Source organism: Arvicola amphibius, chromosome 5, assembly GCF_903992535.2.
Source record: "Arvicola amphibius chromosome 5, mArvAmp1.2, whole genome shotgun sequence".
Lineage (NCBI taxonomy): Eukaryota > Metazoa > Chordata > Mammalia > Rodentia > Cricetidae > Arvicola > Arvicola amphibius.
The window spans coordinates 114460642-114484881 of record NC_052051.1 but is presented as its reverse complement, the minus strand read 5'-3'; the positions used below and the strand labels follow the sequence as shown (position 1 = coordinate 114484881).

Below are 24240 nucleotides of genomic sequence, written 5' to 3'. Positions count from 1 at the left end.
CACCTTTCCCCCAAGTCATCTAGAACATAGGTATGATACTGAGAAGTTATAGCCATACAGACTATTAATTTTCCATAGGAAATGTTGGAGCATTCATTGGAGTGAAGCCTGGTTCTAGAAGGGTCACGAAGGGCAAAGCTGCTCTAGTTACATAGCCATTTGTGTTGGCACACTCACACGAAAGAAGACTTTTGCAAAGCACCGTAGAGTTGCCTTTCTTCGATTTGGTAATATAACATTATTTAATGCATACAGACATTTTTATGAGCATCAAAATAACGTTTTCAGTGGAATGATTGCAAGGAAAATGAAACTGTCCTTGGTTAGGAAGTTTAAGGGATGAAGAAGCAAATAAGGGTAGGAACTGAACAAGGTAATTGAGGATAAGAGCATGAATGTGAGTGTGCACACTAAATAAGGGAGTTGGTTGGCTAAGAAGGAAATTTAGAGCAGGAACAGGAGATGGCTGATATACTGTAGCTGTGCCATGTAGAGGAGGCGATGACAAGGTCAAAGGTATGATAGGAGTAGATAGCAGAAGATCTAAAGGCAAATCACTTGCTGTTCCCAGCGGGAGATACCCAGTAACTATACCACAGGGAGAGCAGTCCTTGGTGGAGAAGGGCAGTGTATGGCCTGACTGGTGAAAACTGGACAATAGATAAAGAGCTGAGGCCCGAATGACCATGTTTTTAGATTGAACAGTGCACTGGATCAGGAATGGAGGCCAGATTGCCAGTTAACAAGATGGTAGCAGTCCTTATAAATTAAATTAACACAAGTAATTTACTTCCAGTACCTCTTGTCAATTAAACTGTTAGTTGGCTTTTATTGTTGAGACTTTTCAAGAAAATTCATTCTTAGAGGTTGGATTTTTTTCACAGGTATTTCTAATCAACTTTCCTCCATTGAAAACTTTATTAACTACTTATAATTTATAGGAGTCATCTATTACAAAATTGACCAGCGCGGCTTGATTTGAATGTACCGTGCTAAATTTAACTATAACAGAAATATTTGAAGATTGAGAAAAAAATTGGCTTTAGCAAAACATTTTAGAAGATTGATTAGCTACTCATATACAAGCATGAGAGCTCCAGAAAATTTTGTTACTCTCCACTAGAGCGAGGAAACACACAACTCAACTCAGAAATATGGAAATATTGATGCTTATGTTTGTGGAAAAGCTTGAGGCAAGGTCGGTACCTAGACCACATGTTGTGTCTGTAGGGTTCTTCTGCTTTGGTGGTTTGAATTTCTCTTTACAATTTCATCATCATGGATAAGAAAAGATCCAGCTCACTTGAAATCATAACTTTCTAGAGCCATTCTCCATTACTTGGACCATCTTTGTTGAAATAGAGACACCATTGTACTGCACCATTTAAGGTTTACAGTTTATATTTTCAGAATTGTGCAGCTCTTACCATTATTTCTAATTTTAAATGTTTCATTATCCCCCATATAAATTGCACCCAGCTAGTCTCCACTCCTACACATTTCCCCAGCCTTAGACAACCAGCAAAACACTTTCTCTCTCCATAGATTTGTTTATTCTGATTATTTTGTATAAACAATTATAGAATATGTGATTTTAAAAAATAATGGTTTTTTCATTCAGCATAATATTTTTGAGAGAGCACTACACCATAACCAGTAGGCTGCCAAAGAACATAAAAATTAGCACCATATTTTTGAGATTTCCCATGGTGATGTGCTGACTAGTTTATGTCAACTTGACACAGGCTAGAGTCATTGGAGAGAAGGAAGCCTCAATTGAGAAAATGGTTGCATAATATAGGTTTATGTAGGCAAGCCTGCAGAGAATTTTCTAAATTAGTGATTGAAGTGGTAGGGCCCAGCCCATGGAGGGTAGGGTCACTTCTGAGCTGATGATTCTGGATTCTATAAGAAAGCATGTTGAACAGGCTTTGGAGAGAAACCCAGTATTGTGGGATATTTGAACACTGTGTGAAGATACGTTGCTGTGATTGGTGTAATAAAAAGCTGAATGATCAATAGCTAGGTAAGAGGTATAGGCGGAACTCTGGCCAAAGAGAAAACTTTGGGAAGAAGAAAGGCAGAGTCTCTAGGCAGAGATGGAGAGGAAACAGGAGGTGTAAAATGGAAGAGACGTAATGTCAGGTGGCAGATGTAGATTATTATAAATAGGTTAATTTAAGTTATAAGAGCTAGTTGAGATAAGCCTAAGTGAAAAGCCAAGCTTTCATAATTAATAATAACTTTCCTTGTCATTATGCTTGGGCTGTCAGTCCTGACAAGAAAGAACTACTACGACCCAGTAAGCAGCACTCCCCCACGGCCTCTCTTCCAGCTCCTGCCTCCAGGGTGCAACCCTGTTTGAGGTCCTGCCCTGACTTCCTTCAGTGATGAGCAGTGATCAGGAAGCAAAAGCCGTATAAACCCCTTCTTCCCCAAGATGCTTTGGTCATGGTGTGTCATCACAGCAATAATAACCCTAAACCGAGACATTACTTACCATATTTCACTTATTTTATTGCTCATTAAAAATAATCTCATTATATGGAAATGCCACATTTGGTTTATCTATTTATCAGTTGATAGCTATTTGGGTTGTTTTATTTTTTTAGTATTATGTTCAACACTAACCACGTTATGGACATTTGTTCATAAGTGGTTTTGCATAGATAGATACATGTTATTTCTTTTAGATAAATATATAGGAATTGAATTTCTGAGGAACAGAATATTTATACATTTTTTTAAAAAATTTACAGCACCAGTGTTCCATTCTCCCCACATTCTGCCAGCACTCATTATAATTATAGTCTTGTCTGACTTTTTCACTATAGCTACTCCGGCACCCATGAAGTAGCTATTTTCAGTATTTTTACTTATGTAATATGTGTACCTTGTCTGGCATGCTATAATGTTTTAAGTGATCCTCCAACTATTCTCCACTCAGTACCATAATGACAGGAGGTAACTTAACACTCGATTTGATTTACTGCTCTTCAGCGAGTTCTCGCTATAAAGGAGCTTTCATTTAAAGGCGAGAGAGCACGCTTCAACTTCTACTTCCCAAAGTAGGAACTTAAATTTAACTAGCCTGTATCCACACTTTGACTGGATGCAAAGATTACAGAGTTCAATGGACTGATAATGAAGTAACTAGCTCCCCAAAAGTATAAACACTGGGTTGTCTTAGATATTGGAGGGATTTTAATGAACTAAAATTAGTTAACTAATATACAGTGTTAAGTATCTTCAAGAGGCAGTTTATGGCGTTTACTTGAGTTTATGGGACTGGAAGCACCATTACTTGGTTCTTCCCCTGTTCTTCCCATCTTTCTCTTCCATGATGACCCATTTTCTCACTGCATTTTCCTCCTCCTATACATACAGACTACCTTAGGATTTTTAGAAAACTTCATCGCCCAACCATTACATTTTTTTTCCCTGTAGTGTTATCTGACCATTAAGGGCAAGAACCATTACAGGCTGGTCCTTCTCAACACAACATAAAACTCCCTTCTGTGTCAGTTGGATTTAATTATTTAAAATTAGAACCTAAATAATGATCTCTCGGAACGACACATCTATGACACTTTCATACACCCAAAAAAGTGGTCACCAAACTTTGGCGGATACTCTTCAGTAGAGTTTGGGACCTACTTAGTGGCAGGGTGACCATATCAGAAAGTTTAAGCGATAGAATAATATAGGAAATTTCAAGCTCACAATAGACTAAGTACAGAGCACAAAATATTTCTTCCTTTTATGTTTGAATGTTGGAAAATACACACAGCATAATTTTACATGTGAATCAGTACTCAACACATGCTCGTTTATTTCAGAAGAAAATGATCAAAATTATATATTATCTCACAACCTCCTTTTCTCCTGTCTAAACTACTGTTTGGGTTCCTGTGTACACCTGACTTACATTCTGACCTTGTGACATTAGTAAGACATTAGTAAAATTAAGGCCTCATATTCCAGGATTCTGTAAGTGGCCACAGTATTCATGTGCCTCCCCAGTCACCTTCCAGAATGCATACGGCAGAGTTATTAAGAAGATCATCACTGTCCCCGCTTGTTTATTCTGTGCTGTCATTTATCTGGGTACCTATCACTGAGCCATCCCCAGACCCACTGTAGGCTCGTTTCCAACGGGCCTAATGGTTGGATCACAGTATAGATTTTTCAATATATCAATATACTGAACAGTAACAAACCTTTAAACTTAACATCTAAACTAGGATGGTTTTAAAATAAACTCACTTGAAAATAGTATCCACAATAATAAGCCTCAAGAAAAAGTACAAAAAAGAGAGTCAAGGAAAGATAACGCTTGAAGATTTCACTACTTCTGAAGTGGTCTGTTTATTTCATCATCAGCAAAGCGAAGGTAAACGTGCAGCTGGGAAAGACAGATGGGGTGATCTTGTGGGGTTTAAGGGAGTCAGTTCGTTTACCAGTTAGGATATCCTACAGAACAGGCCACAGCTTAACAGTCACCATCTTTTTTTTTTTTTTTTTTGGTTGTTCGAGACAGGGTTTCTCTGCAGCTTTAGAGCCTCTCCTGGATCTAGCTCTTGTAGACCAGGCTGGTCTCGAACTCACAGAGATCCGCCAGCCTCTGCCTCCCGAGTGCTGGGATTAAAGACGTGCGCCACCACCGCCCGGCTCAGTTACCATCTTATTACAAGCACTGGGACATAAAATGCAAACACTCGGAGATTTGAAGGTCATGCAGACTGGGAGAAATACATATTGTTTTGAGATAGTTATAAAATGAAATGTAGCATCAGCTGCTGTCGTTAAATAACCCGAAACTATTGCGTAAAGTAGGACTTTCGTCCATTTCTTTCCTGGGGAACTGGAGTGGTAGATTGGGAGGAACTGGCTTCAGGAATTTGAACTCATTTGTGCCAGTACCTCCCATTAGACACACCTCATACTGGTAGCTCTGGGACAAGGTCCCCGCCCCACTGACGTCCACCAGGTGGCCAGGAAAGTGTCCCTCAGGCACAGAACAGCCACCCAGAGAGGCCGCTCTGGCCCTTCTGCACAGCCTCACTCCCACGAACAGCAGCACAGACAAGAGGAAGAGCGAAGACACAGACGCCAAAGCGATGACCAGGTACAGCGTGAGCGCATCCTCATCCTGGGAGGGATCGCGTACCACCTCCGGCAGAGGCAGGTAGGGCTGAGAGAAGCCATCCACCAGCAGCACTTGCAGAGTGACACTGGCAGACCGCGGAGGATCGCCATTGTCCTTGACCTGCAGCAGCAGCCTGTGCTTGGGCGCATCGCGCTCACTCAGCAGCCTGGAGGTGCGCACCTCGCCATTGTGAGCCCACACGTTGAACAGTCCGGGCTCCGTGGCCTTCAGCAGCTGGAACGATAGCCAGGCATTCTGGCCAGAGTCGCGGTCCACCGCCACCACCTTGGTGACCAGATAGCCAGGCTCTGCCGCCCTGGGCAGCAGCTCTGTGAAGGGCGCAGAGGCGTTCTGCAGCGGGTAGAGCACGAAGGGCGCATTGTCGTTGGCGTCCAGCACCAGCACGCGCACCAGCGCCTGGCTGCTGAGAGCGGGCGAGCCTTGGTCTATGGCGCCCACGTGGAACTCGAAGGTCTGCAGGGCCTCGTAGTCCAGCGCCCTGAGCGCGAACAGCTGACCGTTGTCGGCATTGATGGAGATGAGCGAGGAGAGATCCAGCTGTGAGTCCTGGGTGGGCAGCAGCGAGTAGGTGATGTGGGCATTGGAGCCTGAGTCTGAGTCTGTGGCGCTGATGGTGCCTATGTGCAGGGCGGGGCTGTTGTTCTCTTGGACAAACAGGGTGTAGGAGCTTTGTGTGAAGGCGGGGGCGTTGTCGTTGACGTCAGAGACCTCCACTGTTATGTTGTGCTGGGTTGTGAGCCTGGGTGTCCCCATGTCACTGACTGTGATGGTGATGTTGTACTCAGCTCTGCTCTCTCTGTCCAGTGCTCCCTCCGTTTCTAAGTGGTAGTAATTTTCAATTGACGACTTTAGGACAAACGGGAGGTCCTCTGGAATAGAACAGACCATTCTGCTGTTCTCTCCTGAGTCCTTGTCTTGGATACTAAAAACCATAACTAACGTCTCTGGGGTATTTTCTGGGATTGGACTGGTAAATGATGACACAGAAATTTCCGGAGAATTATCATTCACATCCATCACCTGAATTCTTACTGTAGATTTCCCAAAAAGTCCTCCTCGATCCGTAGCTTTAATGATTATTGAGTAGGATTCTATTGTTTCAAAGTCCAAATAGCCTATTAAGCTTATTTCTCCAGAGTTTTTATTGATTGCAAATGTCTTTTGAATATCCTCTGATGTGTGAGAAAAGGCGTAGGATACTTCACCATTAATTCCCGAGTCTAGATCCCAAGCCGATGCAGTGATAACCAGTGAGCCAAGGATGCTGTCCTCTGGAATCTTCACTTCATAGAACATATGCTCAAACTCGGGGGAGTTGTCATTAGTATCTATGACTTCCACACGAACCAAGGCAGTCCCAGACCTGGGGGGAGTCCCCCCATCCACAGCAGTGAGGATGAGACTGAGCTCTGGCTGTTCCTCATAATCCAGTGCCTTATCCAAAACTAACTCTGGGTATTTCCTGCCATCAGGATTAACTCTCATTGTAATGTGGAAATGAGAGTTCTGGCTTATCACATAGTTTTTCACAGCATTGGTTCCTACATCCAAATCTGTTGCACTTTCTAGTAGGAACACAGCACCAACAGGGCTATTCTCCGGGATTTCTAGAACCATTTCCTTTTCCAAGAATATGGGGGAATTGTCATTGATATCCCTCACCTGCAGCTCAACTTGCAAAATCTGTAAGGGATTTTTTATTAACACCTGGAAATGCAGCAGGCAGGGCTCAGTGGGGCCACACAGCTCCTCTCTGTCTAGCGGTTCGCTTAGGAGCAAATCTCCTGTATTTATGTTCAATTGCAAAGGCAGTTTGTTATCCTTAGAGACCACTTGAGCCCCCCGTGAAGACAGCTCACCCACCTCGAGCCCCAGGTCTTTTGCCAAATTGCCTACCAAGGCCCCACTCAGGGTCTCCTCCACCACTGAAAGCCTCCCCGGCTCAGCGTGTGCTTGAGACACTCCCAGCAAAACAAAGAGAAGCAGGACTTGCCTTGTCTGCAGATGGCTTCCTCCTCCGTTCTCCATAGCTCCTTTCCAGCAGGCTCCTCAAAGAATCACCTCTGCTCCACCACACAGCTCTGTAAGGTGTGCCCTGGATCTGTCCACAGAATCCTTAGAATCCAAAGGATAAACGGTTTCTAGGCAGCACCTTCGTCACTCGCTATTTCTTCCTAGTTTTCCGTGCTCACTGGGGCTGAGGGTCCGCAGCATTTAATGTAATTTTTTTTCTGTAACATTATCCTGCAGCGCCACCATGTGTCTTCTCAGATTTCCACAGTTTCATGAATGCTACTTAAATTCCATTTGCATCGAATGTCCCCCAGAGACAAATATTTATTGTTTATGTGGTTACTGGTATATTTTTCCATCCGCGTTCTCTGTAATTTATGATGATGTTACTATTTGTTTTAAAGCACGTGTTAAGTATCTCAGGAATATAACACTGCTAAGTTTAACTCATCCCTTCCCACTAGGCCTTCCTTCGTTGGAGGGGAAAAGCAAAAGTGTCCATGAGAAGTGTTAGAGGTAATCTTGGGTTATGAAACTGGATTAGCCAGGAGGGGGTACACATTAAGAAACATATTATTTAAATTCATAGTTTTGTTTCATTTTCTTACAAGTGATAAAAATTCAGTAAGTGGTTCACAAATGTGGTGTTTTGTGTAAAGAGTATATACTCTTACTCCTAACACTGATCTCCCTCAGGTTCCCAAGATATTCTGCTGACACAGAAGTTCAGGGGCAAAAAAAAGAAAGAAATTTGATTTCCTAAAGAGAGTGGAATTTAACAGCTGATGACACCAAATAATGCCATGTTCTAGTTAATGAAGCACTACACAGTTACTCAAATATAGCATCATAGGGATAGCTTTTAGTCACAGAGCTTGAGGACTTACCCTTTTATTGTTTAACCCCAATAGTATCATCTCTGAAACTAGGGAGTGTCCCTAACTGAAGTAACGCTTCCTACTAAAGGAGGAAACTGTTGGGAACAGATGCTAGATGCTCATCAGCAATGTCCACTATTGAAAGATTCAAAAGTACCCAGCAATGGATGAAATAGTTGTAGTTGAAAAATACTGTTTGAATTGAATTTTTAAGAATTTAAGTTCTATATATAGCTAAAAAAGAAATGAACCAACACAAAAGATAGAAACCGAAAAGTAGGTGTGCTGGTGATATGCAGTTATTCTTCCGCCTTTAATATACCCATGAAATGGACAGGGAAGTAGCAATTTTGAGAACTCACAAAACTAATGTGCACACATGAGTTAAAGACAGAATACAGATGGGAGAAACTTACTACAAAGATCCAGGAAATGGCTAAAAATCCATCACTGGAGTTAGGGCAATTGGCATATTTGTCTCTCATAACACCATTCATATTCTAGATTTAGAAAAACTGGAAGTTTACAGTTAATCATGAGACAAACAATTTATTATTTGAAGGTGTATCTACAGTAGTGTTGAATTCTCTGTTCTCTGTGTCTACAAGATAGCAAAGTCACTCAAGGTAAAGAATGGATACTTGATTTAGAGAGATCAGCAAACTTTCCCAAGTCTTTGACACATAAGTACTGCTGAACAAAAGTATGAAATCAAACTAAAGGAAAGGAGAACGTGAGAGTTTTGAGTGGTGAGATTTCAAGTCTCTTCTGAAGCGATGCTCTCAGACTGTGGAAAACAAGGTCTATTGCAGACACATAATCCCACACCATAGTATTGAAGACACATGATCCCACACCGTAGTATTGCAGACACATAATCACACCATAGGCAGTCCAGAAGGCTAACCTGGAAAGCAGGAAAGCACAAACAAATTTTTACACTTACCAATGTTGTGGGTCTGCCTACATAATACCTGTGGTCCCAATACTCAGGAGGAAGAGTCACAAAAATTGCACATTTTAAGCTACCCTGTACTAATAGTCGAGGCCCTGCTTCAAGAGCTAAAAAGAAAACAGAAAAGATTAGGGGACTTAAATGTCCCATACAAACTATATAATTTTGGTAAATTTCTTCAACTTCTCTGATACATTCTTAATTTTTAAAATGACTATAAAGCATTAATAATGCTGTTCAAGTATATCTTTGGGATATATTCTAAGAGGGCGAATTACAGATAAGAAAACATTGTATTTCCAATGAATACTGCTTTAAAAATTAGCAGAACCAAAAAATGTTCTATAAGTGTTTATATGCCAAAAAGAAAGCTTACATATAAAGATCAAATGATTAGGTGAGCAGTGAAGGAAAGTAGAGCCAGAGGCAAATAGGAAATAGAAAGGGTAAGATGCTTAGGATTTTACAGAACCAGTCCAGTTGGTCAAATATTTAATCAAAATTTTTAGAAAATACAGGAAAGAAATTATAGCAAAATAAAATTAAGTTTTCTCTGAATTGAGAGTCTGAACACTGACAGAGTATATCCTTGTGAAAATGTTAACAAATAGTTTCTGCTATGATATTTTCAGACTACTGAGGGTAAGTTTTTTTTCCAATGCTTCCAGAATGAATGGAAAAAATATTGCAGAAAATGAGGTACTCTTTAGAATGGAATTTTCCTTATGAAAGGTGAATCTACACAATTAAGAAAAAGAAAAGTATTGTAAGAAACCCGCTTGTTTGTTCCCGACTGCTGAGCTCCCAAATAATCACACAGAAATCATATTATTTGTAATATTGTTTGGCCAATAGTTTAAGCTTATTTCTGGCTAACTTGTACCTTAAATTATCCAATCTCCATTCGTCTGTGTATCATAACAAGGCTTTGGCTTACCTAGTAAAGTTCTAGTGTTTGTCTCCTGCAGGGCTAAATGGCTTCTCACTGACTCTGCCTTCTTTCTCCCAGCATTCAGTTTAGTTTTCCCCACCTAGATAAGTTCTGCCTTCCTATAGGCCAAAGCAGTTTTTCTATTCATTAACCAATAAAAGCAACACACAGACAAAAGAACCTCCCACACCAGAAAAAGTGCTTTTGAATTCTGAGGGAGAAAATTTCAAATTTTACTTTTATACCCAAACAAACTATCAATCAAATGAAAAGATTGCTGCACTATGTAAAGTACCAAAAGTTGTTTTTAATAAAACTACCTCTGCATCTATTTTAATGAAATTGGGTTCCAACAAAGTAAGAAAGTAAACTCAGAAATGATATTGGGTTCCATAAAAAGTGGGCAGTGTGCGGCAAACATTAAAAGCATGACATCCTCTCCACTATTACCAGGGGTCTTAGCTGGAGTCGTCCTTGTGGAGAGGCTGCCTGAACTGGCCATTTACTGTAATCAGATTGGTGACTACCCTAATTGTCATCAGAGAGCCTTTATCCAGGAACTGATGGAAGCAGATGCAGAGATCCATAGCCAAGCACGGGGCCAAACTCGGGTGTCCTCCTGAAGAAAAGGAGGAGGGATTGTATGAGCCAGGGCAGGTCAAGGTCATGACAGAGGAACTCACAGAGACAGATGACCTGTGCTAGTGGGAGAACACGGACTCTGGACCAACTGTTAGGTAGCCTGCATGGGACCAACCTAGGCCCTCTGCATGTGTGTGACAGTTGTGTAGCTTGATCTGTTTGTAATGCTCCTAGGAGTGAGATCAGGACCTGTCCCTGGTGCTTAGCTGGCTTTTGGGAACTTGTTTGCCAAACTGGATTACTTTGCCCAGCCTTAATGCAGGGTGAGGAGCTCGGTCCTACCTCAACTTGAGGTGCCATGCTTTGTTAAAGCTCATGGAAGACCTGCCCTTTTCTGAATGGAGAAGGAGGCATGAATGGGGAGTGGAATAGATGGGAGTCAGGGGAAGGGAATGGAGGAAAGAAGGGAGGGAAACTGCAGTTGTTAGGTAAAAATAAATGAAAAAAGTTATAAATAAAAAAGCATGACAGCCATTTGCTAAACACTCTAAATGAAGAAAAACTATGAATAAAAGATCTGTAAGAAACAAACAGAATTTTTTGTATATGGTATTTGAATATTTGAAGGCAAAAAGTTAGTATTCAAGAGGACTATGATGTGAAAAATCAGTAGAAAGAAGGAAGGGTACAGCTTATGGTACCACCTCCTTATTTGCTCACTTAGCCTGGAAAGAGAGGGGCAGAAAATCACTAGCAGTAAATGGAAATTTAGCCAAATCTAAGGGCAGCTATCAGCTCCGCGAAAGATGTTTTCAAGACAGGAAATATAAGGATACTGCACTACTAAGTGTACAGAAGGGACCTGGCTAGGAGGACATTAAAATGAGTTTTATTTCAGAGATGCTACTCATCTAGTAGCCTTGGTTTTGATCCATAGAACCCATAGAAACAAAACTGGCAACACTTTCTGATAATTATACCAGAAAACTAGGGGAAGAGAAATGCACACCTTTTCTGTGGGGGTCTATTAATGGGAAATAAGAACTGTAAATCCTTTTGTAATGAGTGGGTAACACATAAAAGTTATCTATCAAGATAAAGCAGTCTAAACACATCACCTGAAAGTAGATCACACTTGAAGAACTGTGTAGAAAGGGGCTGGAGATCAAAATTATTTTTTTCTATAACCTTTAATTTATCTCAATTTCTAAATTGGACAGTTCTTTAAGTATCAATATAAAATGAAAAGTATGTTTCCAACAGCCCATAAATATTATCACACAGAAATGTAAATGTGTTCAAGTTTATGCTGATTTTCATGCAGACTATTACACTGTATTTGCATTATATGACAAGTCTGTTTTATATGACAGCAAGAATAAACACCGGAAAGAGCTCTTGGGGAAGGAGAGGAAAGGGTAACGAAATAGCTGTGACAGAAAGCAGAATGGGGGACCTGCAGGGAGAAGGAAGGGAACCAGAAAAACAGCAGAGGTTAGGAGTGAATGAAACCTCTGTTTGCGGAAGTCATGCTGAAACCCATTAAATAGTATGCTAACACGGGAATCACCAGAATATTCAAAATCATAAACAATGGGGAGGGAGCAAGGGAAGTAATGGGAGTTGTAGGAAGACGGAGCAGAAGGTTATAAAAAACAAAATGCATGACACAGATGCATGAAATTGTCAAAGTCAAAGAGTTAAAATACTAGACTTTAAAAAAATGGCTAGCCAGAGGTGAAGCTCAATGGCAGGGCACTTGCTTAGCATGCAAAAGAATTGGGGTAGTGATTAGCAAGAAAAGAAAAGAAAACAATAAAACCTCCAAATCTCAATTTTCTGCATTGAGAAATGACAACAAAGTATTGTGCGCTATGAAAGAACCAAACCTAAAACTTAACGTGGTACACGTTCTGTTAAAAATAATCACTAATGTAAGAACACTGGAAGAATGTAAACGTGACCTACTTGGAAGTTGAAAATGAAGTTGTGTTGTCTTGGGTTGCAACTACTGCACAACTAAACTAGCATTCATATGGCTGTACCATACATTAAATGGAATGAAACATACTCAAAAATAGAGACGTCAAAATATGGGCTTTTCATCACCATTGCTCTGGGAGCCATGAGCATGAACATCGGGATGTATTATTGGTTTCAGGAACTTGAAATCATTGGTATCAGAAGAGCCTCCCATCAGACACACATCATATTGGTAGCTTTGGGACAGGGTGCCCATGCCGCTGACATCCACCAGGTGGCCAGGAAAGTGTCCCTCCGGCACGGAGCAGGCCCTCAGCGAGGATGCCCTGGCCCTCCTGCACAGTCTCACCCCCACGAACAACAGCACAGACAAGAGGAAGAGCGAAGACACAGACGCCAAGGCGATGACCAGGTACAGCGTGAGCGCATCCTCATCCTGGGCAGGATCACGTACCACCTCAGGCAGAGGCAGGTAGGGCTGAGAGAAGCCATCCACCAGCAGCACATGCAGAGTGACACTGGAAGACCGCGGAGGATCGCCATTGTCCTTGACCAGCAGCAGCAGCCTGTGCTTGGGCGAATCGCGCTCACTCAGCAGCCTGGAGGTGCGCACCTCGCCATTATGAGTCCATACACTAAACAGCCCTGGCTCCGTGGCTTTGAGCAGCTGGAACGACAGCCAGGCATTCTGTCCCGAGTCGCTGTCCACAGCCACCACCTTGGTGACCAGGTAACCTGGCTCTGCCGCCCTGGGCAGCAGCTCTGTGAAGGGCGCAGAGGCGTTCTGCAGCGGGTAGAGCACGAAGGGCGCATTGTCGTTGGCGTCCAGCACCAGCACGCGCACCAGCGCCTGGCTACTGAGCGCAGGCGAGCCTTGGTCTGTGGCGCCCACGTGGAACTCGAAGGTCTGCAGGGCCTCGTAGTCCAGCGCCCTGAGCGCGAACAGCTGCCCGTTGTCAGCATTGATGGAGATGAGCGAGGAGAGATCCAGCTGTGAGTCCTGGGTGGGCAGCAGCGAGTAGGTGATGTGGGCATTGGAGTCTGAGTCTGAGTCTGTGGCGCTGATGGTGCCTATGTGCAGGGCGGGGCTGTTGTTCTCTTGGACAAACAGGGTGTAGGAGCTTTGAGTGAAGGCGGGGGCGTTGTCGTTGACGTCAGAGACCTGCACTGTTATGGTGTGCTGAGTTGTGAGCCTGGGTGTGCCCATGTCGGTGACTGTGATGGTGATGTTGTATTGTGATCTGGTCTCTCTGTCCAGAGCTCCTTCTGTCATTAGGATGTAAAAATTGTCTACAGAAGGTCTTAGAAGGAAAGGCAGATTTTTTTGAATGTAGCAAACGGTCTTTCCATTTTCTCCAGAGTCTCTGTCGTTGATCCTAAAAACTGCCAGCACGGTTTCGGGAGAGTTCTCAACAACTTCGTTGACTAGTGATGATATGATCAGTTCTGGGGAGTTGTCATTGATGTCTAAAACATGGACTAAAACCGTACATTTAGCAGAAAGGCCTCCACCATCAACTGCCTGTATATTTAACTTATAGGACTTTACTAACTCATAATCAAGCAAGGCTTTGAGCACGATTTCCCCCGAGAAAGGGTTGATTTGAAAGGTTGCTCGAATATCTTCGGAAGCATCAAAAAACGAATAGGATACTTCAGCATTGACTCCTGAGTCCACATCTTCTGCAGAGACTTTAACAAGAGGAAGTCCTACTGAGCTATTTTCTGGAGCCTGGGTTTGATAAAGTTTCTGGGAAAACTGCGGGGCATTATCATTGATGTCCAAGACCAGAATACGTACAGTGGCTGTTCCTGACCTGGGCGGAGACCCGCCATCAAATGCGGTGAGTTGTAAACTGAACTCCCGCTCCTCTTCCCAATCTAGAGGTTTGTCTAGCACCAGCTCTGGGTATATCACCCCTTCGTCGCTGTCATGAATTGTTATATGAAAAGGCGAGTTGGGGCTGATGGTGTAGTTTTGGATGCCATTGCGTCCTGCATCTGAGTCTAGTGCTCTTTGTAATTGAAATGCTGCTCCCACGGCTGTGCTTTCTGGTATTTTTAAAATCATCTCTTTGTCCTGGAAGGCGGGTGAGTGATCATTTATATCCACGATTCTCAGCTCAGCCCGGTAAATCTGAAAGGGGTTATCCATTAAAATCTGGAAATAGAGTATACAGGGCTCTGTGGAGCCACACAGCTTCTCCCGGTCCAGTTTCTCATTTGTGAGCAAATCTCCAGTGTGAAAATCCAGGAGCAAACGCTGTTTGTTATCATCAGAAACCACCCTAGTTCTCTTTGCAGCCAGAGCTTCCACCCCTAGCCCTAGTTCCTTTGCCAGATTCGCCACAAAGGATCCCCTTTCTGCTTCCTCGGTTACAGAATAACGTGCAAACTCAGAGCCTGCCAAACATAGTTCCCAGAACAGAAAGAGAAATAGCACTTGCCTTTGTCTGGAGAAGCGTGACCCTCTGGATGCCATTGTTTCTTCTTTCCTCACTATAGGTCCCAGCCACAGCTCTCAGCAGTCATAAACCCCAGACATTCCACTTAGCTGGAGGGATCTAGGATATTTTTTTCCTTCCTCAGTCTTGAGGAGCCTCAGCTTTTGTCCCAGCGGTCAGGATTTTCCTTTTTTTTGTCTAGTGACTTCGGGTGCAGGCTCAGTTAAATTTCCCTTGCGTCTCTTTAGCCTGCAGCGCCACCATGTGGCCACCAACAGATTGAAAATGCTGTTTCCTGGTTTTATGTGTTCACGCATATATATTTATCAAATACTTTCTGCAATGGCTTATTTTAGTTTTCCATTTTTCCCTTTCTTTGTTTTGTGAAAATTATGCTAAGATAGAGATCCATTCATACTGAGTCTTCTCAGCTACGTGGGAAAGTTAAAATTCTAACAGTTGAACAGAAGGTTTGTGGCACTCCCTTTTTTTTCCTCTGCTACTTAACTCCATGTAAGTCCTTTCTCCAGCACAGCCTCATGCAAGCAAAGGAAAAATTGTGAACATGTCTTTTGATAACATATTTCATAGTTCTGGGAACCGCAGCAAGGGACACAAGAAACAGGCAAAAGAAATGTTTGGCACATTCCTCAGACACCTTATTTAAACTGTATCACATTCCTTAAAACGAAGCAGTACTCTGCATCCAGAACTGGACGATCATACCATCCCTCCTCTGGGCCCCAGGATCGTACTACCACACGACATGCACACGATTATGTTTATTATGTAAATAACATCGCTTCCAGCTTTGTAAGAGTCTACCTCTCCTTTAATGTGTGACCTGCTTGGGATGGGAACTGTTATCTTTGGCAATTCATTCAGTCACTAATGTTCATTGAGTCAGAGTACACACAAATGAACTATAAGGGGGACAAGAAACAGGCAATGTCCAGTACCTATGGTTCTAAAATCATATTATTTCACTTAACTCATACTTTGAAATTTCCATTCCTTTCCTTTCATTTGTCTTTATTCTTATAACAGCCATCATTATACAACTGAATGAGAGCCCCATCTTTGTTTAAATGTCCCTCTTAATGAAATCTAATATGATCTAATTACTATACATGAAGTAAAAGAAGAACAAAGCTATGACCACCACATATTTTAATGATGTTGAATGCAGGGGTATATCAATAAAATCTCTTCCTCACAAAGAATTTTATTCAAAGGCCTAAAATGTCCTCTTTTCCACTATAAGCAAATGACAGAGATTAAACCTTAGGATGTGTGCGTGTACAAGATCAGATAGTGCCTCAGACCCCAGCTCTGTTGCATAGAAAAGTCACAACAGATACTTGGTGATATAATATACTGTTTATTTGAAAGAATGCAACTGGATTGTAAGCCATTGAAAACTCAATGTCCATCTCTAAAGTTTCCATGCAAAATTAAAACACATTATTAAATGCTCTTATTTGATGCTTTAGAATGCGAACATTTGCCTCCATGCCCACAAATAAAGGCAATCCACACAAACTCACTATTTTATGATACTTTTGTTTTCAGATTGACTACATGCTTCTATTACTTTGACAGAAATAGATTTCAAATCAAGATGTATAATCAAAGAAAAATAGAACTTTAATATACTAGCATAGTATAAAACAACCACTATATATAATGAAAACCAAGGACTGAAAACAAGACTTCCAGTATAGAAAGGAAATGCAGAAATACCTAGTATATATGAGCAAACAAGCAGCATAACATTTTAATAATTCAATAAGTCTAGTAACAGAATGCTGGCATGAAATGTGCAGAACTAATGAAGCTAACAAAAGCAAAGTGGCTAGAAAAAATTTTAACAATCAGTTTAACTGCACAGATAAAGCCTTCTCATTTACTGGGATCCTATGAAGAAATTCTGTGCAATAAATAAGAGTAAAACCATGACATTAAGCATAAACCTGAAAACCAATGAGTAGAGTGAAAATTAAAATTGTTAGTAACAGATGTACAAAATACAGCTAATCAACAAGACAATATTAGGAAGTACATATCTATTAAGTAGTTTTCTAATAATGATTAAATCCAAAACTATTCTGGAGGGTAGAATTTTCTACCACTTTTTCCCCAGAGGACTGGGCCAAGGAGCTAGGAAGAACTGGCTGTAAGAATTTAAAATCGCTGGTCCCAGAAGAATCGCCCATCAGACATACCTCATACTGGTAGCTCTGGGACAGAGTCCCTGCCCCGCTGACATCCACCAGGTGACCAGGAAAATGGCCGTCAGGCACAGAGCAGCCACCCAGAGTGGACGCCCTGACCCTCCTGCACAGCCTCACCCCCACAAACAGCAGCACAGACAAGAGGAAGAGCGAAGACACAGACGCCAAGGCGATGACCAGGTACAGCGTGAGCGCATCCTCATCCTGGGCAGGGTCGCGCACCACCTCAGGCAGAGGCAGGAAGGGCTGAGAGAAGCCATCCACCAGCAGCACTTGCAGAGTGACACTGGCAGACCGCGGAGGATCGCCATTGTCCTTGACCAGCAGCAGCAGCCTGTGCTTGGGCGAATCGCGCTCACTCAGCATCCTGGAGGTGCGCACCTCGCCATTGTGAGCCCACACGCTGAACAGCCCTGGCTCCGTGGCCTTCAGCAGCTGGAACGACAGCCAGGCATTCTGGCCAGAGTCGCGGTCCACAGCCACCACCTTGGTGACCAGGTAACCAGGCTCTGCCGCCCTGGGCAGCAGCTCTGTGTAGGGCGCAGAGGCGTTCTGCAGCGGGTAGAGCACGAAGGGCGCATTGTCGTTGGCGTCCAGCACCAGCACGTGCACCAGCGCCTGGCTACTGAGCGCAGGCAAGCCTTGGTCTGTGGCGCCCACATGGAACTCTAAGGTCTTCAGGGCCTCATAGTCCAGCGCCCTGAGCGCGAACAGCTGCCCGTTGTCAGCATTGATGGAGATGAGCGAGGCGAGATCCAGCTGTGGGTCGTGAGTGGGCAGCAGCGAGTAGGTGATGTGGGCATTGGAGCCTGAGTCTGAGTCTGTGGCGCTGATGGTGCCTATGTGCAGGGCGGGGCTGTTGTTCTCGTGGACAAACAGGGTGTAGGAGCTTTGTGTGAAGGCAGGGGCGTTGTCGTTGACGTCAGAGACCTGCACTGTTATGGTGTGCTGGGTTGTGAGCCTGGGTGTGCCCAGGTCGGTGGCTGTGATGGTGATGTTGTACTGCTCTTTTTCTTCTCTGTCTAGCGCTCTCTTCGTTAATAAAGTGTAAAAGTTCTTTCCTGAGGGTTTCAGAAGAAAGGGAAGGTCCTCCTGGATGGAGGAAATCACCTTCCCATTGTTCCCTGAGTCGGCATCTCTAACACTGAAAACAGCAACTACCTCATCCGGGGAGTTTTCTGGAACTGGGCTGGTAAGTGCAGATAGCATCACTTCTGGGGGGTTGTCGTTCACATCCACCACCTGCAAGAGCAGCGTGCATTTTCCTGAGAGACCTCCCCCATCCGTGGCCTTAATATCCACTTCATAAGAGGAAATTGTTTCAAAATCTACCTCTTTTCGTAGCCGAACTTCCCCCGTTACTGGATTTACTTCTAATGTCTTGCTGATATCTTCTGAAGGCTGGGAGAGTGCGTACAATACTTTCCCATAATCTCCGATGTCTAAGTCATTGGCTGAGACTGTGACGACCAGGGACCCAGGAGGGCGGTTCTCCGGAATTTGCACTTGGTAAGTTGACTGCTGAAACTCGGGTGCATTATCGTTGGTGTCCACTACTTCAATGAGAACCCGCGCCATCCCAGACCGGGGAGGAGAGCCACCATCCAAGGCTATCAGGGTTAACCTCAGCTCAGGCTCCTCCTCCCGATCCAGTTCTTTCTCCAGCACCAGCTCTGGGTACTTCCTGCCGTCACTGCGGTTGCGGGTTACAACCAGGAAATGAGAGTTCGAGCTGACTTGATAGCTCTGAATATTGTTAATTTCTACGTCTGAGTCCAGAGCATTATTTAAAGGGAATGTGTTTCCCAGAGGGCTGTTTTCTGGTATTCTCAGCATCATTTCTTTTTCAGTGAACACTGGAGAATGGTCATTTATGTCCTTCACCCTCAGTTCAGCCTGAAATACCTCCAAAGGGTTTTCCATTAACACTTGGAAGTGCAGAACACAAGGCTCAGTGGAGCCACATAGCTCCTCTCGATCTAGCTTCTCAGTTACGAGCAAATCTCCAGACTGAACATTGAGCTGCAGGTGCTCTCTGTTTTCCCGGGAAATGATACGAGCCCTGCGGGTGGATATCTCTGCCAGTTCCACACCCAGATCTTTCCCAAGATTTGCCACAAAGGAGCCCTTGTCCATCTCTTCCTCTATGGAATAGGGACCCAGCTCCCTGCCTGCCTCAGACACACTCAGCAAAACAAAGAAAGCCAGGACTTGCCTTTGTCTCAGTTTGTGCATCCGTGCAGTCCCCATGGCTCCTTCCTCTTCTCTGTTTGCTCCACAGTAGCTTCACGTATGTCCAGGAACCTAACAGCGCTGTCTCACAGTCCAGAACGTCAGAATCAAGCCTCCAAACAGAATGTTTAAGGTTTGCACGCGCGTTTGCTTTGCCGGAAGAGCATAGCTTTTGCTTCTAGGTGGTGAGAAACTAGCCCTGAGAAGGCGATTGCAGAAGCAATTCCTGTGCTCTGTCTTCTTAACCTGCAGCGCCACCGCGCGGTTTCACTGGGCCTTACAGGTTCAGATTTAAGAGGAGACAAAATTCTCCAAGACATGTGGATTAAGTTATATCATGTGAATCACTAACTTTTTTCAAGTTACTTTTGTGTGTGTAAATAAATTACTGAGGTACTATATGAAACTAAATACAAAAATGAATTTTCATTCATGGTATTGGGTATGTAATGCTGCTGATGTCAATGACTAAATAAGGTAGTGTAATCAACATTTGCGTTGAGGGGCAAAATTTCAAAGATAGCACGGCGAATGTTTCACATGCACACATTTTTCAACATACACACTACAGAGTTACAAATGAGTAGACAATGCAATATTCCAACCACTGAGTTAATAAAGCATTTCTATAGAATGTAGAGATGCTTTATTAAAGAACAAATGGATTCCTTCTCTCCAACATCCAAGGGAAAGAATTGTAAGTCTTCCCAATGTTCAATTACCAGAAAATTATTTCATTAATAGAGTTATGTGGGCCTGGGTTGATTTTTTTATTTGGCAAGAATAATGCTTGTATTTTCTAATATACAGCTTTGGGATATAACATATAATTGAAAGCATTCATTTACAGTTTCAAACTTAGAGCCTTTTAATATATACGAGGTCAGTTTTGGAATGTATATCTTACATCAAAGAAGTACTTCACATCCCTTAACGACCATCTTATGTTCTCATTTCTCCTAAGCAGAGCCCAAAGGAATCATTACTCTCCTCTTTTGTGGTCTAGACAGAGTTCTCTGTTGTAGACTTCCATACGAATAGAATGGCAGGATATGTGGACCTCTGAGGCTGGTCAGCTTTTCTCCCTTGCCCTGATGGTTTAAAGGTTCGTCCAAATTTTAGCTTACGTTAGTATTTTATTACTTTTCCTGGCTATAGCAGGCTCATGTTTATTTGGGCATTTGGAATGTTTCTACTCTTTTGCTTGTCACAAACAATGTTGCTATGAAGATTCATATATGTACACACACATTTGGTTTTCTGAGATAGGGTTTCTCTGTGTAGCCTTGGATGTCCTAGAACTTGCCCTGTAGACCAGGCTGGCCTCAAACTTAGATCTACCTGCCTCTGGACCCTAAAAGTGAGCGCCACCACAGCCCACCTCATGTATATGTTTTATGTGGACATACAATGTTTCTCTAGGAGTTGAATTGCTTAACCCATGATGAGCTCTGTTTGCCCATTTGAAAAACTGACAGGATGTTTTAAAAAATGGCTTCAGCATTTCCATTCCATCAGTCATGTGTCAGGGTTTCAAAATTATGACAGCCTCCCAACACCGATCTGGCTCTTTTTGATCCTTGCCATCCTAGGAGTTCTGAGTGTCTTGCTGTGATGTTTACTTGATGAGCGATGTTGTATAGCTTTTCAGGTGCATACTAGTCATTGGTATATCTTCTTTGGAAAATATCTATTCTGGTCATTGCTTGTTTAATTGAATTGTTCATCTTTTAATAACCGAGTAGTGAGAGTTTAAAAATAATCTTAAATTTATTATATTAAATTCTATTTAAATTTAAAAATAGAGTTTAAATTCTATATTGAAAGCTTGGATTATCTTTGTATTCTTTTGTTTGGATTTCCTGTTGTTATAGTTTTAATTGAATTGCAGTGAAAATTCACGAAGGGCAGGGCAGGAAGTTCAGTGATAGAGCACATTTAACATGCACGAGACTCAGGATTTGAGCTTCAGTACGACATAGACATTGATACCCTTATTAATTCGTTGTTTTTGCTAATGGCTCTAGAAGTTGTTAGTTGGATTCCTCATGCCAATTAAACCTAAACTCTTGTTATAATGATTTTTATGTATCTTCGTTTGACAACAAGTGGCATTGCTACACACACACACACACACACACACACACACACACACACACAGAGGAATAATTGTAACCCACATAGGGTTTGGGAAAAGATTTAAAACATAATGAAAGTAAGGTCTGGAGAGACTTCTCTGTGGTTAAGAGTACTTGTTGCTTTTGCAGAGGACCTAAGTTTGGTCTTCAAAATCCAGGACAGGCAGCTCAGAGCCTTCTGTGCTCCAGATCAAAGGGATCCAATGCCTCTGTCCTCTGAGGGCACCTGCACTCATACGTACATATCCACATGCAGACACATCTACATATAACCAGAAATTGGCAGCACAGGGAATGATGTGGTAACTCCTTAGTCACCAGGGATGCTGCCTCTTTTAAGCTCATTCCCCACTATTTTATCCCACCATCCCCATCACAGATCCTCCGGGGTTATTTGTGCACTCAGCATACTGTACACACCCCAGGGAGGACACAGTGGTAAAGCAGTGGTTCTCAACCTTCTAATAATGCTGTGACCCTTTACAGTTCCTCATGTTGTGGTGACCCTCACCCATAAAATTATTTTGCGGCGACTTCATAACCATCATATTGCTACCGTTGTAAATATTAATGTAAGTGTCTGGTAGGCAGGATATCTGATATATGACCCCAGAGGGATAGAGACCCACAGGTTGAGAACCACATTACAGACAGAAAAAGGTAAAAATCAACTTTCAAATGAGACCTCTCCCTTTAATAGTGTTCTTGGAGATTGAAGTATCAGTGATACTCAACCTGGTCTACAAATTGAGTTCCAGCACAGTCAGGACTGTTACACAGAGAAACCCTGTCTCAAACAAACAAACACAAAAACAAAAATGCCAAAAAAAAAGAAAGGAGAAAAGAATGAATATTGGTATGTGCAGTTTCTTTCACTGGCTAATACTTCTCAGAAGAGAAAAGTCAATTTTACAGCCACACTATTCAGCTTACCAGGCAAATAGAGGGCAGCTTTCTGAATCCTCCTCCGTACCAACAAAACACAGCAGAAAGAAGTTTAAAACAGTGATATTAAAAGCAACAGCAGGCTAATGAAGAGCCATACAGCTAGGTAACAGTTTTTAACAACAACACCAACAACTAAGTTAGTCCATTGGAGGCCAAATAAAGCAAAAGCCAGGCCCCTCAGTGTCCCTTCTTTCCTGTTTCTGATTAGATTTCCTCGCATCCGAGCAATGCTGTGTATTGTGTACTCAATGGCTAATAACTGGAAACAGTACACACACTGAACTGTATCCTATTGGGTTGAACTGATTTTTCATTTCTTCTCTTGTACATTCCTAAGCTATCCCACAGCAAGATTTGTATGGAAAGAGACACGTTAGAAAGACAAGATTAGAACACTTCATCTTTGACCTGGAGAAAAGATGAGACAGCCTGACTAAGACAACGGCCAGAGTATGCTGCAAACAAGCTTTCGGCAGGCTTCAAATGTTCATAACGGAAACAGCAAGAACAGTAGCTTGAGCTAACAACAACACACTACACATGATAGAAAAAAAAGCTATTTTAACTGAATGCCGAAACCCCAGTTGTTTCTACAGTTGGAATTTTCGCCCATTTCTGGTCCAAGAGGATGGTCTTGGAAATCAGGTAAAATTGGTTTCAAGAATTTGAACTCACCAGTCCCAGAGTCCCCTGTCAGACACACCTCATACTGGTAGCTCTGGGACAGAGTCCCTGTCCCGCTGACATCCACCAGGTGTCCAGGAAAGTGTCCTTCAGGAGCAGAGCAGCCACCAAGAGAGGCCGTCCTGGCTCTCCTGCACAGCCTCACCCCCACGAACAGCAGCACAGACAAGAGGAAGAGCGAAGACACAGACGCCAAGGCAATGACCAGGTACAATGTAAGCAGGTCTCCCTCCTGTGTGGTGTCGCGCGCCACCTCAGGCAGAGGCAGGTAGGGCTGAGAGAAGCCATCCACCAGCAGCACATGCAGAGTGACACTGGCAGACCGCGGAGGATCGCCATTGTCCTTGACCAGCAGCAGCAGCCTGTGCTTGGGAGCATCGCGCTCACTCAGCAGCCTGGAGGTGCGCACCTCACCATTATGAGCCCACACGCTGAACAGTCCAGGTTCCGTGGCCTTCAGCAGCTGGAACGACAGCCAGGCATTCTGTCCTGAGTCGCGGTCCACAGCCACTACCTTGGTTACCAGGTAGCCTGGCTCTGCCGCCCTGGGCAGCAGCTCTGTGAAGGGCGCAGAGGCGTTCTGGAGCGGGTAGAGCACGAAGGGCGCATTGTCATTGGCGTCCAGCACCAGCACGTGCACCAGCGCCTGGCTACTGAGCGCAGGCGAGCCTTGGTCCATGGCGCCCACGTGGAACTCGAAGGTCTTTAGGGTCTCGTAGTCCAGCGCCCTGAGCGCGAACAGCTGCCCATTGTCAGCATTGATGGAGATGAGCGAGGAGAGATCCAGCTGTGGGTCGTGGGTGGGCAGCAGCGAGTAGGTGATGTGGGCATTGGAGCCTGAGTCTGAGTCTGTGGCGCTGATGGTGCCTATGTGCAGGGCGGGGCTGTTGTTCTCGTGGACAAACAGGGTGTAGGAGCTTTGTGTGAAGGCGGGGGCGTTGTCGTTGACGTCAGAGACCTGCACTGTTATGGTGTGCTGGGTTGTGAGCCTTGGTGTGCCCATGTCAGTGACTGTGATGGTGATGTTGTACTCGGATTGCGTTTCTCT

General features: G+C 43.4%; 4 protein-coding genes across 4 annotated transcripts in view; all 4 read right to left on the bottom strand.

Annotated features, from left to right (window-relative positions):
- Nucleotides 1–4753: 4753 nt before the first annotated feature.
- LOC119814354 (protocadherin beta-11-like) lies at nucleotides 4754–7345 on the bottom strand. Its single transcript, XM_038329983.1, has one exon. It carries the CDS (start codon nucleotides 7196–7198, stop codon nucleotides 4793–4795), a length of 2406 nt encoding a protein of 801 aa, XP_038185911.1. The 5' UTR covers nucleotides 7199–7345; the 3' UTR covers nucleotides 4754–4792.
- A 5059-nt stretch (nucleotides 7346–12404) lies between these two features.
- On the bottom strand, nucleotides 12405–14994 carry LOC119814540 (protocadherin beta-18-like). The gene has a single exon (XM_038330384.1). It carries the CDS (start codon nucleotides 14992–14994, stop codon nucleotides 12616–12618), a length of 2379 nt encoding a protein of 792 aa, XP_038186312.1. The 3' UTR covers nucleotides 12405–12615.
- A 1719-nt stretch (nucleotides 14995–16713) lies between these two features.
- On the bottom strand, nucleotides 16714–20341 carry LOC119814539 (protocadherin beta-16-like). The gene has a single exon (XM_038330383.1). It carries the CDS (start codon nucleotides 19438–19440, stop codon nucleotides 17038–17040), a length of 2403 nt encoding a protein of 800 aa, XP_038186311.1. The 5' UTR covers nucleotides 19441–20341; the 3' UTR covers nucleotides 16714–17037.
- A 2723-nt stretch (nucleotides 20342–23064) lies between these two features.
- Nucleotides 23065–24240, bottom strand: part of LOC119814538 (protocadherin beta-7-like) — a 2406-nt gene continuing 1230 nt past the window's right edge. Inside the window, exon 1 of the mRNA XM_038330382.1 lies at nucleotides 23065–24240. This exon is cut by the window's right edge and continues 1230 nt beyond it. Within this exon, the coding sequence (XP_038186310.1) occupies nucleotides 23065–24240 (1176 nt within the window).

Coding starts and splice junctions, on each gene's coding strand:
- LOC119814354 (XM_038329983.1), bottom strand. CDS start 7,198: ATGGAGAACGGAGGAGGAAGCCATCTGCAGACAAGGCAAGTCCTGCTT.
- LOC119814540 (XM_038330384.1), bottom strand. CDS start 14,994: ATGGCATCCAGAGGGTCACGCTTCTCCAGACAAAGGCAAGTGCTATTT.
- LOC119814539 (XM_038330383.1), bottom strand. CDS start 19,440: ATGGGGACTGCACGGATGCACAAACTGAGACAAAGGCAAGTCCTGGCT.